This window comes from Phyllobates terribilis, unplaced genomic scaffold (assembly GCF_046119375.1).
Source record: "Phyllobates terribilis strain yellow unplaced genomic scaffold, ASM4611937v1 Scaffold_3__8_contigs__length_932513732, whole genome shotgun sequence".
NCBI classification, from domain to species: Eukaryota; Metazoa; Chordata; class Amphibia; order Anura; family Dendrobatidae; genus Phyllobates; species Phyllobates terribilis.
In genome coordinates, this window is record NW_027362763.1 from 883,241,217 (window position 1) to 883,255,416 (window position 14,200).

Genomic DNA, 14,200 nt, shown 5'->3' on the forward strand with positions numbered 1-14,200 from the left:
GAAAGCCGTGAGAAAAGCAGGCAAGTTGGACACCAGGGGGTCTCCTCTCTCCCATAGAGGATTTAGCCAGGCCAGGGCCTCCCCGGTGAGATGGGACATGATGAATGCAATTTTGGCTCGGTCGGAGTTAAACTGGTGGGACAATAGTTCAAAGTGCAGGGTGCACTGATTTATGAAGCCCCGAGCCTGGGCTGAGTCGCCTCCGAAGCGAGGAGGTGCAGAAAGCCGAGGTCCGGGGTAGGATATCATGGTGTTAGTGGACAGCGGAGCTGCCGGATTGCGAGACATGGCACTGGCGGAGGTTGTTGGTGGAACAGTCAGAGTGTCCAGGCGAGTATTGACATTCCGCAGGTGACCCAGGATGGACTCCTGTTGGGACCTTTGACGGGACAGTTCATGACACAGGTCCGAGAGTGAGGGAGCTTGGGTGCCACCGGGTTCCATGGCCCGAGCAAACTGTAACGGGTCTGGGAGGCGGAACCTCTGGGCTACTATACAAGGGAGCGGTCCTTGTAAGGGAGCGGGTGGCGACCAGGCAGGCAGTCACAGCAGGTGACCGGGACAGTCTCTGGGTGTACGAGCAGGAGGTGACGGCAAGTGACCGGGGCAGTCTCTGGAAGAACGGGCTGGAGGTCACGGCAAGTGACCGGGGCAGTCTCTAGGTAAGGGGTAGGTACGACCTGTGATGGCTGAACCTCCAGGTAGGCTAGCAAGGCAGATGGAGGATGTGTGCTCCCAGGTGAGCAAGCGAGAGTCTCTGGAATAGCAGGTGGTCACAGCACGTGACGGCGGAGCCTCCAGGTAGGCAAGCAGGCAGGTAGTGGAGAAGCGCTCCCAGGTGAGCGGGCAAGAGTCTGGAATAGCTGGTGGTCACAGCACGTGACAGCGGAGCCTCCGGGCAGGCAAGCAGGCAGGTAGCGGAGAAGCGCTACCAGGTGAGCGGGCAAGCAGGTCCATAGACAGACTGACCGGAGTTGTAAGGCAGACCGTCGGACCTCAGGCAGGCAGGCAGGTAACAGGAAATCAGGCAGGATTAGGACAGCAAGCTGGCAGGAATCTGGCAGGTAACTGGCAGGTAACTGGCAACGGGACCTGAGGGCTGAAGCAGAGTAGAACGGTGCAACAACATTGCTCGGGCACCTCCATTTTGGAGGAGGTGCCTTATATATGGTAAAGTCCTCCGGCCATTGGCCGGGGACTCCTTAGGACGGCGCGCGCGGCCCCTTTAAGAGGGAGGGAGGGCGCGCGCGCGCGCCCTAAGCACAGTGGCCGGGAAGGAGCGCGCGCTGCCAGCAGAGCGGGAGAGGGACGCCGGGCACGGAGCAGAGCAGTGAGGGGAACAGCGTCCCTGCCTAGCAGAGGGCAGGGACGCCGGCACTACAGCTTGTACAGGTTGGTAGAAGGCTCACTCCTGTACATGGACCCACCAGGGGATTCATCTTTTCCCCAGTGGGCCAGTCCGAGCCTGACCACTGCAGCCAGTCAGTAAACTGAGCATCTCTTGCAGTTTACATTGGTGCTGGTCAATAGACTGAATAATTCTATTCACAGAAAACCCCTTTAATTAAAGAAGTTGTCCAGTACTTTATATTACCCCCCACCCCCAATGTATCCCCCCCCCCCGGGGCCCCTAAGGATTTTTGTAAATACCTTACGTTGCTGTTTCTGCCTGTGAGTGGCGCTATCCTTGGCTGCTCACAGGCATCACGTGACCCTACGCTGACATCACGACAAATCACCTTCAAATTTGGCACTTTTTTTTTCCAGTTTTGGCAAGTTACACTAAAGTGAGTGAAGATGGGGTGAGAAAAGAAGAATCCAAGTCAGCTCAATAAATTTATGAAAACTAGTGGTGTAACTTACTGTATAAATGTGACTCCAGTTCCCGACTAGAGTACCATTTCTGGCTGGATATAAGTAAACACACGCCAGTGATAAAATGCGCCAAAATCATTAAGTAGCATGCGCCTAATAATGAATTAGGTGCATCTTATTCCTGCTCGTCCATCATTAAGTGTAAAAAGCTAGCCTTAATAAATCGCGCACAGGGCACAGTCAGATGTTCATATAAATCAGAGTGAAATCAGAAAGCAGTACATGGACTGACCGGAGGCTCTCCGGCTTTAGCGTGACAGCTTCATGTATTTCTATGCAACTGTCACACTTGGGTTAGGAGAGCCGCCGGTCAGTCGGTGCACTGCTTTCTTATCTTGCTCCAATTTATACAGCCATCTGGCTGAGCCCTCATAGGGACTTGTTGGCACCACACCCCTTGCCCCTCATCCGAATCTATGCCCCTCTCAGATACTAAACATAGTTAATATACTTGGATCCTTATAAGCTTATCCTATAACGATGGGACTAGATGTAAGAAAAATAGCACCCTGGACCTCCCCAGTCAAAAACTAAAATGGCAAAAACAGACAGCATCAGTTTATTGTGTGATGGTCCACAATTTCTTCTGGAAAGGCAGTGGTAAGTGGAGAATGCTGACAAATTGTGCAACATTTTAAAGCACTATTAAATTCTGAACAATTAAGATAAAGTGGATAATAAGGCACATGACAGTATAGATGAAATTCTGCATGAGGGCCACAGTACTAGGAATAGGACAGTGTTCACATATACAGAGAAGCATAAAAACAGCAGTGGACATTGTGCTTATGGAATCTGGACAGGGGTCCTGCACTAAGCAAAAGACCACCAACTGGGTATGGATGGAAAGGACAACCCGTCCTTTAACACTTAATTCATAAAGTGTCTAAACAAAGCTATCAAAGTAAAGTTCCAGGCTATAAATAGGGGAGATACACTGAGCACAGAAACAAAGAGGTGAAAAGCAAGCAATAAAGTGATTAACAGGAGGCATAACCTGGCACCACCATAGCAGACCACTATAAAACGTGATATAAAAACGGTGTCAGCCAGGACAAGTGTCAGGAGGGTGTTGGACAGAAACAAGTGGCAAGCTGGCAAAAAAAAGTTAACTCTTTAAGGAGTATGTTCACACGTGAGGATTTTTCTGCAGCAAACTTTCATGTGTTCCATGTGGATGTTGCAGTAAATTAGCATTTCAGCGGTTTAATTTTCCACCTTGCAGACACTGCATGAAAATAGTTGAAATCTCATCTGTTTCACTATACAGCAAATGCACAATGTGAACATGGTTTAAAAGTAGAGCAGAAGCTGTTTTTTTTTTTTAACAGTTTCTTTATTAATTTTAGAAAACCACAAGTTATAATATGATATGGACAGCATGGTGGCTCAGCGGTTAGCATTGTAGCCTTGCAGCGCTCGGGTCCTCTGGGTTCAAATCCCACCAAGGACAACATCTGCAAGGAGTTTGTATGTTCTCCCCGTGTTTATGTGGGTTTCCTCTGGGTTCTCCAGTTTCCTCCCACACTCCAAAGACATTCTGATAGGGAACGTAGGTTGTGACCCCCGATTGGGACAGTGCCCATAATGTCTGCAAATTGTCTGAATTGTAAAGCGCTGCGGAATACGTTGGCGCTATATAAATAAAAAGATTATTATGTCTGTATAGCGCTGTGGTGCATAATAAGAGAGCAAGAGTAATAGCACATTACCGCAAGCTCATCTGTATTAGATACTACACCATACTTATTAGTGGCAGTAGACCAGTACTATGCACCATACACATTACTATTATAGCTGCCAGTAGGCTCACTAGTGTCTTTCTACGTAACTGAAAAATCTGGACCAGTGAGCAAATTGCATAAGCGGGCGATAGAAATGCAAATGAACAGGAAAGTTACTGCAAACGTCCCTAATTAAAACCCTGCAGGAGGCTATGATGGCTCAGAAGCCACCCGATCCTTGAATGCGTTTGCAAATAATTACCCATTTGCTACAAAAGATCATTGCGGCTAATCTTTAAAATGATGACAATTATGCACAACAGGCGGCAGACAATATCAGAGCATATTCTAGAAAAAGACAGCAAAATTTCACATTAAATCCAAAAATAAGAAGTGTAACTACAAGATGTACCTCCTCCCATTAAACCTGTTCCTTTTAAGTTAAAGATGATTGGGGCAGAAGCCGGCTAACAAAGGGTCTAAAACTTTGATACTTGGGAATCTTTAATTGCTTTGACAGCCATTCTCAAATATTAACCCAAACATAAAAGAATAACTACAACAGATACAAAGAAAATGAAAAATGCAACATATAATCCAGTGCAAAAACTAGGTCGCCCTCCTACAATAAGGTACTACTCACCTGTAGGCATTTTGGTTTCAGATGCAGAAATGAGATTCGCTCATAAGGGAATAGCCGTGTATTGTGCCTATACATTCACATCGCTGTGTAGTTCACCCATAGGTGTTTTATACTGAAAACGGAGTCAATTTTAGCATTCCAAGAGGATTTTAGAAAAGCTCAGCTTTCTTCTGGCCAACATAGACAAATCCCCCTGGAGGAACTCTCCACAAGACAAGCAGAGACCATATGAGTGGTAGAACATACCCAACCTGTTTGAGATTGTAAAAGTGAATAGTCAGGCCTCCCCTCCCCCGGCCTATCCCTCCCACCACTAAGAAAAGCTGCCAGTTCCCAATCCGTCTCTCTCACCCAGCGCAGACATATTTGCAGCTGCCCAGGAACTTTTTCTAAGAGATGAACAATGCGGCACATTGAGCTGTGAGATGCAAAGTGCAGCGAAGGCTTGAAGGCCTAGCCAATGGTCTTATGTCTGTCAGCCCGGGCCTATGACAACAGCCATTAGGCGACATGCTCACTTTTCAAACCATAATCTCTGTGGAAACCTCTCTCTGCCATTGTTCCAGCACAAAGCGACACATGTTAGAAAGGGAAAGGGTTCACTTCATTGTCCCGTCTTTCTCTATTCTACTCGATACGCTAAAAAAAAAAGGAATTTAATTTTAATGGTTAAAAAATGCGCTTCGCCCTGAAAGGTAACGAGGCTCATTAACATAATGCAGATTTGCTAATCGATGATTTCCCACAGAATTAATAGATTGGTTTTATTAGACAGTTAACATACAGTAAGCATCAGTAAAAGCAATTAGGTCTCGCTCTTAAGCGCCGTGTGTGGAAGCAGGGCCGGCTCCAGGTTTTTCTGGGCCCCGGGCGAAAGAGTCTCAGTGGGCCCCTTTAACACATACCACGATTCATGATGCAGAGATACAGCGGAGAATATATATATATATATATATATATATATATATATATATATATATATATATATATATATAGTACAATGCAAAGATTTCACTTCTTACATTACATGAGTGATATCTATTGTAAATTCCACAATAGCTCAGAAACCGGTGAATCGCTCCACACAGAATACTGGCCCCCATATAAGGCTCCATACGGAATACTGGCCCTCATATAACGCTTCATACAGGATACTGGCCCCCATATAATGCTCCACACAGAATACTGGCCCCCATATAACGCTCCATACAGGATACTGGTCCCCTTATAAAGCTCCATACAGGATTCTGGCCCCCATATAACGCTCCATACAGGATACTGGTCCCCTTATAAAACTCCATACAGGATACTGGCCCCCATATAACGCTCCATACAGGATACCGGTCCCCTTATAACGCTCCATACAGGATACCGGTCCCCTTATAACTCTCCATACAGGATACTGGCCCCCATATAATGCTGCATGCAGGCTGTTACCCCCCACATAATGCCCCATACAGGCTGTCCCCCCCTTATAATGCTCCATGCAGGCTGTTACCCCCCACATAATGCCCCATACAGGCCCCCCCTTTTAATGCTCCATGCAGGCTGTTACCCCCCACATAATGCCCCATACAGGCTGCCCCCCCTTATAATGCTCCATGCAGGCTGTTCCCCCCCACATAATGCACTATGCAGGCTGCCCCCCCTTTATAATGCCCCATGCAGGATGTCGTCCCCCCCTTTATAATGCCCCATGCAGGATGCCCCCCCTTCTCTTTATAATGCCCCATGCAGGCTGTTCCCCCCCTCCTCTATATAATGCCCCATGCAGGATGTCCCCCCCCCTTTATAATGCCCCATGCAGGATGCCCCCCCCCTTCTCTTTATAATGCCCCATGCAGGCTGTCCCCCCCCTCTATATAATGCCCCATGCAGGATGTCCCCCCCCCCTCTATATAATGCCCCATGCAGGCTGTCCCCCCCTCTATATAATGCCCCATGCAGGCTGCCCCCCCTCTATATAATGCCCCATGCAGGCTGCCCCCCCTCTATATAATGCCCCATGCAGGATGTCCCCCCCCTCTATATAATGCCCCATGCAGGCTGTCCCCCCCTCTATATAATGCCCCATGCAGGCTGCCCCCCCTCTATATAATGCCCCATGCAGGATGTCCCCCCCCCTCTATATAATGCCCCATGCAGGATGCCCCCCCCTCTATATAATGCCCCATGCAGGATGCCCCCCCCTCTATATAATTCCCCATGCAGGCTGCCCCCCCCTCTATATAATGCCCCATGCAGGATGTCCCCCTCCCTCTATATAATGCCCCATGCAGGATGTCCCCCCCCTCTATATAATGCCCCATGCAGGCTGTCCCCCCCCTCTATATAATGCCCCATGCAGGCTGCCCCCCCTCTATATAATGCCCCATGCAGGATGCCCCCCCCTCTATATAATGCCCCATGCAGGATGCCCCCCCCCTCTATATAATGCCCCATGCAGGATGCCCCCCCCCTTCTCTTTATAATGCCCCATGCAGGATGCCCCCCCCCTTTCTCTTTATAATGCCCCATGCAGGCTGTCCCCCCCCTCTATATAATGCCCCATGCAGGCTGCCCCCCCCTCTATATAATGCCCCATGCAGGCTGCCCCCCCCTCTATATAATGCCCCATGCAGGATGTCCCCCCCCCCTCTTTATACTGCCCCATGCCTCCATACATTAAAAAAAAAAAATCAAATACTCACCTCCCTTCTCCTCACCTGCTACCTGCTGCCCGCTGCTCAGCTCCGAACTCCAGCGTTGTCGGCGTCTTCCCGCTCAGCGCTCCCTGTGACGGCTCAGGGGAGGGCGCGGTGAAAAGACGTCACCGCGCCCTCTGACCTGAGACGTCACAGGGAGCGCAGAGCAGGAAGACAGCGGATCTGCGGAGGCACGGGGAGAGGTAAGTATCGGGCTGCCGGGGCCCTGAGCAAGCGGCGGAGAAGGGCGGGCGCTGACACCGCTCTCCTCCGCCCATAGCCCAGCGGGGTGCGCGACCGCCAGTGGGCCCCTCTGCCTGCTCAGGGCCCTGGCATTTGCCCGGGTGCTGACGCCGGCCCTGTGTGGAAGCAATCAGGGATAATGGCCGGGGGTTTCATTGCCGCACTCCATGTTTGTAAAGAACACACTGACTGCTGGGTCCCTATGTCTTTAGCAGTGAAGTGCTTAAAGGGATTTCCCATGAGCAAAAGTTAATTTTAAAAATTGTCTGTCTGACCGTGTACGGAACATACCACAGCTCCTGGGCAGGGCAGGAAGCAAACGACAATACAGATATTACAGCTGGGGATCACAGAGGATTCATTTTGTGAGGTAAAATATTTCACTCCCTGTTTTTAAACAATATTTTACCTCACAAAATGAATCCTCTGTGATCCCCTGCTGTAATATCTGTATTGTCGTTTGCTTCCTCCCCTGCCCAGGAGCTGTGGTATGTTCCGTACATGGTCAGATACAATTTTTAAAATTAACTTTTGTTCTTGGGAAAACCCCTTTAAGGCTATGTTCAAACATCATGGTTTTTCCAGCGTTTTTTGCAGCAGATTTTTATGCAAATTTTCAGCTGCCTTTTGCAGTACCAGAAAAGTCTGTGAGAAACCAGAATTCTCTGTTCACACATCATGGTTTTTTTTTTTGCTCTGCATTTTTGTGCCTTGCTTGTTTTTTTTGGAAAATAGAGCATGTCACTTCTTTCAGCGGTTTTTCACCCATAGGAAGTAATGGGTGGTAAAAAAAACGCTGAAAAAATGCACCAAAATTTGCATCAGTGTTTTTTCAGCATTTTTGATGGCAACATAGAATGATATTTTTTTCCACAGAACTTTAAGTACATGCATAAATAGAGACAGAAGAACAGTGAAAAAACACATAAAAAAGCGCCAAAACTGCAAGAAAAATATTGAACAAAATGCCCCTGAAGATGAAGTTTTGTATATTTTGATTGCATCTCTTATAATATCTAATTGGTTATGTGTATAGGGAGGTTTCTGGCCTCAAAGAAAATATTTTTAGGGGCCGAGACGTTGAACTTCATGCAGTTTTTAATCGTTTTTAGTTTCTGTTAATTTACTTTTTTTTTTTTCATTTTTATTAGGTTTCCTCATAAAAAAGGCTTTTCTATTTAACCCCTTCACCACCTTGGGATTTTCCGTTTTTGCATTTTCGTTTTTTGCTCCCCTTCTTCCCAGAGCCATAGCTTTTTTATTTTTCCATCAATATGGCCGTATGAGGGCTTGTTTTTTTTTTTTTGCGGGATGAGTTGTACTTTTGAACAACTCCATTGATTTTACCATATAGTGTACTGAAAAACGGGAACAAAATTTCAAGTGCGGTGAAACTGCAAAACAAGTGCAATTCCACAATTTTTTTTTTTTTTTTTTTACCTTGTTCACTAAATGCTAAAACTGACCTGCCATTATCATTCTCCAGGTCATTACAAGTTCGCAGACACCAAACATGTAGAGGGTCTTTTTAATTTAAGTGGTGAAAAAAAATCCAAAATTTGTGGGGGAAAAAAAAATGTTGCCATTTTCCAAGACTTGTAGTTTCTCCATGTTTTGTGATCTGGGGCCGAGTGAGGGCTTATTTTTTGCACGCTGAGCTGACATTTTTATTGATACCATTTTGGGGTAGATACGATGTTTTGATTGCCTGTTATTGCATTTTATTGCAAGGTTGCGGCGACCAAAAACTGTAATTCTGGCATCTTGAATTTTTTTCTTGTTACCCTGTTTACCGATCGAATGAATTATTTTTAGATTTTGATAGATTGGGTGATTTTGAGCGCAACGATACAAAATATGTGTATATATTATTTTTTTATTGTTTTATTTTGAATAGGGCAAAAGGAGGGTGATTTGAACTTTTATATTTTTTTAAATTTTTAAAAACTTTTTTTTACACTTTTTACTTTCTTTAATAGTCTGCTTAGGAGACTTGAAGCTATAATCATCTGATTGCTTGTGCTACACATAGCAGGGCTGCAGCCCTGCTATGTGTAGCAGAAATTATCATCTCCTATGAACGTCGACCACTGGGCAGCGCTCATAGAAGATCTGCAATGATAAGCACGGAGGTCTCCTGTAGACCTCCGGTTTTCATGCCAACCCATTGGTGTCCTGCGATCATGTGACAGGGGTACCGATGGGCTTCCGACGAGATCATGTTAAATGCCACTATCCGAGATTGACAGCAACATTTAACATGTTAACAGCCGCGGGTGTATCGCAATTCCTCCCTCAGCTGTTAGTGGCACATGACAGCTGATCAGAAAACTGATGAAAATGCTGGAAGGTGATTGTAAGACAGGGAGCAGGGGACTTAGATATGAAGCACCACTCCAGCGGTAAAATAAAAGAAAAGTGGTGCTTTAATGGTGGATGTGTAGCAATTTATTTAGGCGTAACTTCTCTTTTCGTCACCTTTCCTTTAAGGTATGTGTACAGGCAGATTCCACCTGCATTTTTTTTATCATAATAGTATGTGATGCTATACGAAATCTAGGTAGCATATGGTCAAAAAAATCACATGACTTGTAAAAAAAAAAATAATAAAAAAGAAGGCATAATAAAAATATAAATATTCTAAGACTGTGTGCACACAGAATCTTTTAGACACCAACACAGCCGCCAAGTTTTCCCAGGTGAAGCCGCATCAGAAAAATGTTGAGGGTCATTCTCCTGTACAGGATTTCTTGGTGGCTTTGCCGCTGTTCTTGTGGCGACTCTATTCTATATTGTCAAAGAGTTACCGTTGTTTAAATTTTTATTTAATAAATGAATAGTATTCTTGAAAATAAGAATAGGCTGTGTGCCCATGATGAGTTAGGCGAGTTTTTGATGCTGCATATCCTTATCCGAGAAATCTGCTTCTTTCTCCACCAGGACTGATCATTAATTGTCAAAATTCTTAATACAGGTAACATGTGTCTTCAGTGAATACAGATTTTCCCATTACTGAGATAGGAGATGACAGTTGGTGCTTATAAAGTTCTATGCTGGACCGTAACTGTAGTTTCTGGAGAACTTGCAGCAGAATATGTCTGCCTCTAGCTTCTCATGCTTCCTATCCCTTTCCATAGAGATTCAAGAGCACCATCTGTCATATCCAATTTCAGCAATGGAAAAATCTGTCTTCACTGGATAGAGATTTTAGACGTTTTATCCGTGAATTGGGAGTCCAGGAGGAGAAAGAAGCAGACTTCTCTGATAAGATATATTACTGCTGCTAATTTTCCTATGTACTATTGATTTGAGAAATAAAAACTAAAACATTGGTGACACTTTAAGTATAAAAAGTGGATGGTTTCTGAGCGGAAGCTGCCTCAGAAGGAGCATGTCACTTCTTGTTTCCACTTCAGGATTTCCGAAAACTGAAGCGTTTAAAAGGATTGACATAAGATGCAACATGTACACAGCAATGTTGTTTTGCCATTGCTGTGTGCTATTCTCATTTTATGGAGCGCCTTGGTGGTTCTTTTTCAGGCAGATTCCACCTGAAAAAGACACCATGTGCATATTACCGTAACATAAAAATTAAAAAAAAAGCAACAAAAACAGCAGAAAAAAACAAACACCTGTAAAATGCTTGTTTTTTTTTCATAAATTTTTTGTAAAAAAAATAAAGTTATAAAAAAATATTTGAGTGATAACACCCTCATAACACAATGTTAAATATGTCACACAGCTAGCGTGGTATTTTTCAGTACAATTTGCTATGCCCCTCTTAAAAGACGACAATTCAAAGTATCTGTCTCACCTGCTTGATAATTATTGAGTATGTCACAGTTTTCTCTGCTGCGGATCAACCGATTCTCTGGATGCTGAGTTCTGTATAACCCCGCCCACACCACTGTTTGGCTGCTTTCAGTATACACTGTGCATAGGCAGAAAACTGACAATCAATGGTGGGAGCCGGGTCATGAATAGGGAGGACTACATAGCAGCAGATTTACTAGATCCCTAGTGATAAACTGTTTATAAAACATTGATTTTATCAAAACTGCAGCAGGCAGCCCAGTAAATGGCTGCTGCAATCTAATGAAATCAATCAAAGCAGATCAACTGCCTGGCAGGAAAAAAGACATGCACAATAAATTAGTAAGTAGAAAAAATGGTTAAAAAAGGTCTCCATGTGGAGTTGGATTTTCAGTTGGGGTAATAGATAAATATTTTAAACTGCTGATAATATTTGGCTTAGAGAAGTTTCAAGGTCGAGCTTCACTTTAATGTACAATGATGGAACAGTGCAACACAGTTATTGCACTACTTTCTTATATTGTAAGACACAGCACAAGAAGCTTATGCTCCACTGAGCCAGTTCTTAGACCATATGGTGCCTTCAATTACACTGCAAGAATGTTTTTCCTTATGTCATTTAGCTGAATAAGCCTTATATAAACATACTAAAAAGGTGAGCGGTGGAGTCAGCCTTCATTTGGTGGCAGGACTCGGAGCACATGCTCTATGTCACATACTCTCTAAGATAATGTAACCACCCGCCACCCTGCCTTTTAAGTACTCACAAGTAGCACATTTTCTACTTGTCATCTGAAAGCATGACTAAAAAAATACAGAGCATGAGTGTGAATGTGTGTTTCCTAGCACTTCTCATTGAGAACATGTTATCACTATAAATCATCCATGGTTCACTGATGGAGCATAAAGGGAATGTGCATGTCACAATTAGGATGGACAATTAGGCTTTTATACTGTCCATAAATCTTTGGATGCTCTTCAGGTGTGATGGAACCAGCAGATGGACAAGAAGACATCTTAGTTCTCTCCTCTGAGCTCTGTGTCATGGTTTCAGCTGGAATCCCCAATGAACAAGAGTCCGACAGTAGCCCCGATGGAGCCATTGACTATTATGAGACTGATGCAGTCAACTTGGGCACTGTCTGGCTTTCTATTTTGGTAGTGCTCATCTTTTTCAGACATGCAAAAAAAACCATGATCTGACACATTTTCCTCCATGTCTGAAAGACATACACTGTTAGAATTGAGGCCAGGGTCTAAAGTGACTGAAAACAGTGGATGGTTCTGTAGGAGTTTCCTTCAGAATGATGTGTTCCAATGGTTTTTCTGGAATATATCATCACTACAGACAAAACCTGGTTTTGACCTAGTCTAGGAAGGAAATTCTTTATAAAGGACATGTAAGATGATTACAGTCATCTTCCTGTGGGATGTCCCTTCTGCTCCAGAAGAGATCTTCCTGTCTGCTTCTATCAAATGACAAGACTTCCTGTCTTAGTGATTGGCAATACAATCTTGTCACCTAACAGACCAAGCTCTTGTGGTTGTATAGAAGGAACAGAAGGCTCCTAACCAGAAGAAGTGAGAGAGGATGACTCCTTGTCGTGGGCTAAGATGGGAGGGTGTGATCTAGAAAATAGATTGAAGATAAGTAAAATTAGTCCTCTCCATAGAGCTAAGGGTTCTGTTAGATTGGTCAATTGGAGTCTTTTAGTTGGGAACATTACCCTTAAAGTACGCCTATATAAGTCAATAATAAATAACATTAGAGCCACACGACTGAAATGTGTGTAAAATATTTGACCAGATCTCTCTTAATAATTTCACTAATCATGACCCTTGGCTTTCTATTTGTCAAGGAGAATAAAAAAATGTCTCCTAATAAAAGGCTCAGTTCTCATTAGCATTTTACATCTTGTTTTCAGTCATGTGAACAATCAATGTGAGAGCTGTATAGTTTCTGCCAGAAGTAGGATCGAATAGTATTAGTGGGACACAGGGAAGATCCTCCAAATCTAAAGCCTCCCTGCTTCCTTTTTTCTGAACTATGGAAGACGCTATGGCTCTCCCAAATGGTTGCGAGAAATGGATCGCCCATGGTAAAGATTTAACTAATCTCTTAGAGTTGGTGATTGTGTTCACATGTCAATATCCAAGTACCCATCTACACATAACTATTATATTATTAGTATAATAGTGTTATAATAGCTCTTGAAAGCCACTATATCTTCAGTTAAAGACCTGTATTTCTTGTTTAGGTTGGTTTGTTCAACTCAACTTGACATCATTATTAGCTGGGTAGGGATATATTCACCTGCCTCTATCAAAATGTATGCCCTCTTGTCCAGCCTGTAACAATGAATCTATAACTTCACAAGATGACTATGTTAAGAATCCCTCCCAAGTTTTTTTATTCATTAAATGTGTGTATATGTACATGTAATGTATTGTGAGTGTATTAATATACTCACCTACACCTGCTCTCTCCGGTGTCCAGCGCTGTTCTTCTCCTCTTCTCAGTGACGTCTGGACACTGGAGAGAGTAGCAACAGGTGATTATATAACCACTTTTTGCAGCACTTCTTCATTGTGTTAGAAATGCAAAGTTAGACACCAATATATTTTAGTGTCCTGGAAAATGCTGTTGAGATGCCCTCATGCTTTTCTGCTCCATATATTATGGCTTTTTTTGTTGCAGTCAACTTTCACTTAAAAATTAATAATGATGACAGACGCTGTTAATTTTATGCTGAGGTATACAGCAATGTTCTTCTATGATATTATTTGTGTTATCACCTACTACACTGTTGCGAGACATTGGTTCAATAGTCCATGTGTAGAAGCCAACCATGGTGCCACATTGCCCCTGATAGAGAAGGAATTCAGGCTATAAATACAGGTGATTTTGTGACATTTGTTAGGGAGTGATACAACTGAACAGTGAACGCTGTCTAAAAAAGATTCACAACTAATGAAGCACCAAGTTCTGATGGTGAAAGTGCCAGGCAGGGTAGAAATTTCCAGCTTGTCTAATAGGTTGGGATCTACAGTTTTGAGTGCCAAAGAGTTAGAGTTAGTAGAGTTCCAGCCAAGACATGAGCTGTCAGATACAATCAAGTGAGAAAGTGAATAGTACCACAGGGACTAAGACCCATTTTGTATGGTGTATAGTGGCCACAATTGCATTATTGACTGCCGGTGCGATTGAAGGAACATTA

General features: G+C 44.0%; 1 protein-coding gene across 5 annotated transcripts in view; it reads right to left on the bottom strand.

Annotated features, from left to right (window-relative positions):
- PLEKHG1 (pleckstrin homology and RhoGEF domain containing G1) overlaps window positions 1-14,200 on the bottom strand; it is a 276,017-nt gene that overhangs the window by 125,654 nt on the left and 136,163 nt on the right. Inside the window, exon 1 of one of the 5 annotated variants that reach the window (XM_073672675.1) lies at window positions 4,243-4,482. The exons of the other annotated variants lie outside the window; for them this stretch is intronic. Coding sequence (XP_073528776.1) covers window positions 4,243-4,252 — 10 coding nt within the window. The 5' untranslated portion in view covers window positions 4,253-4,482. Of the gene's footprint in view, window positions 1-4,242; window positions 4,483-14,200 lie in introns of those variants that run through there. 5 annotated transcript variants of the gene reach the window in all.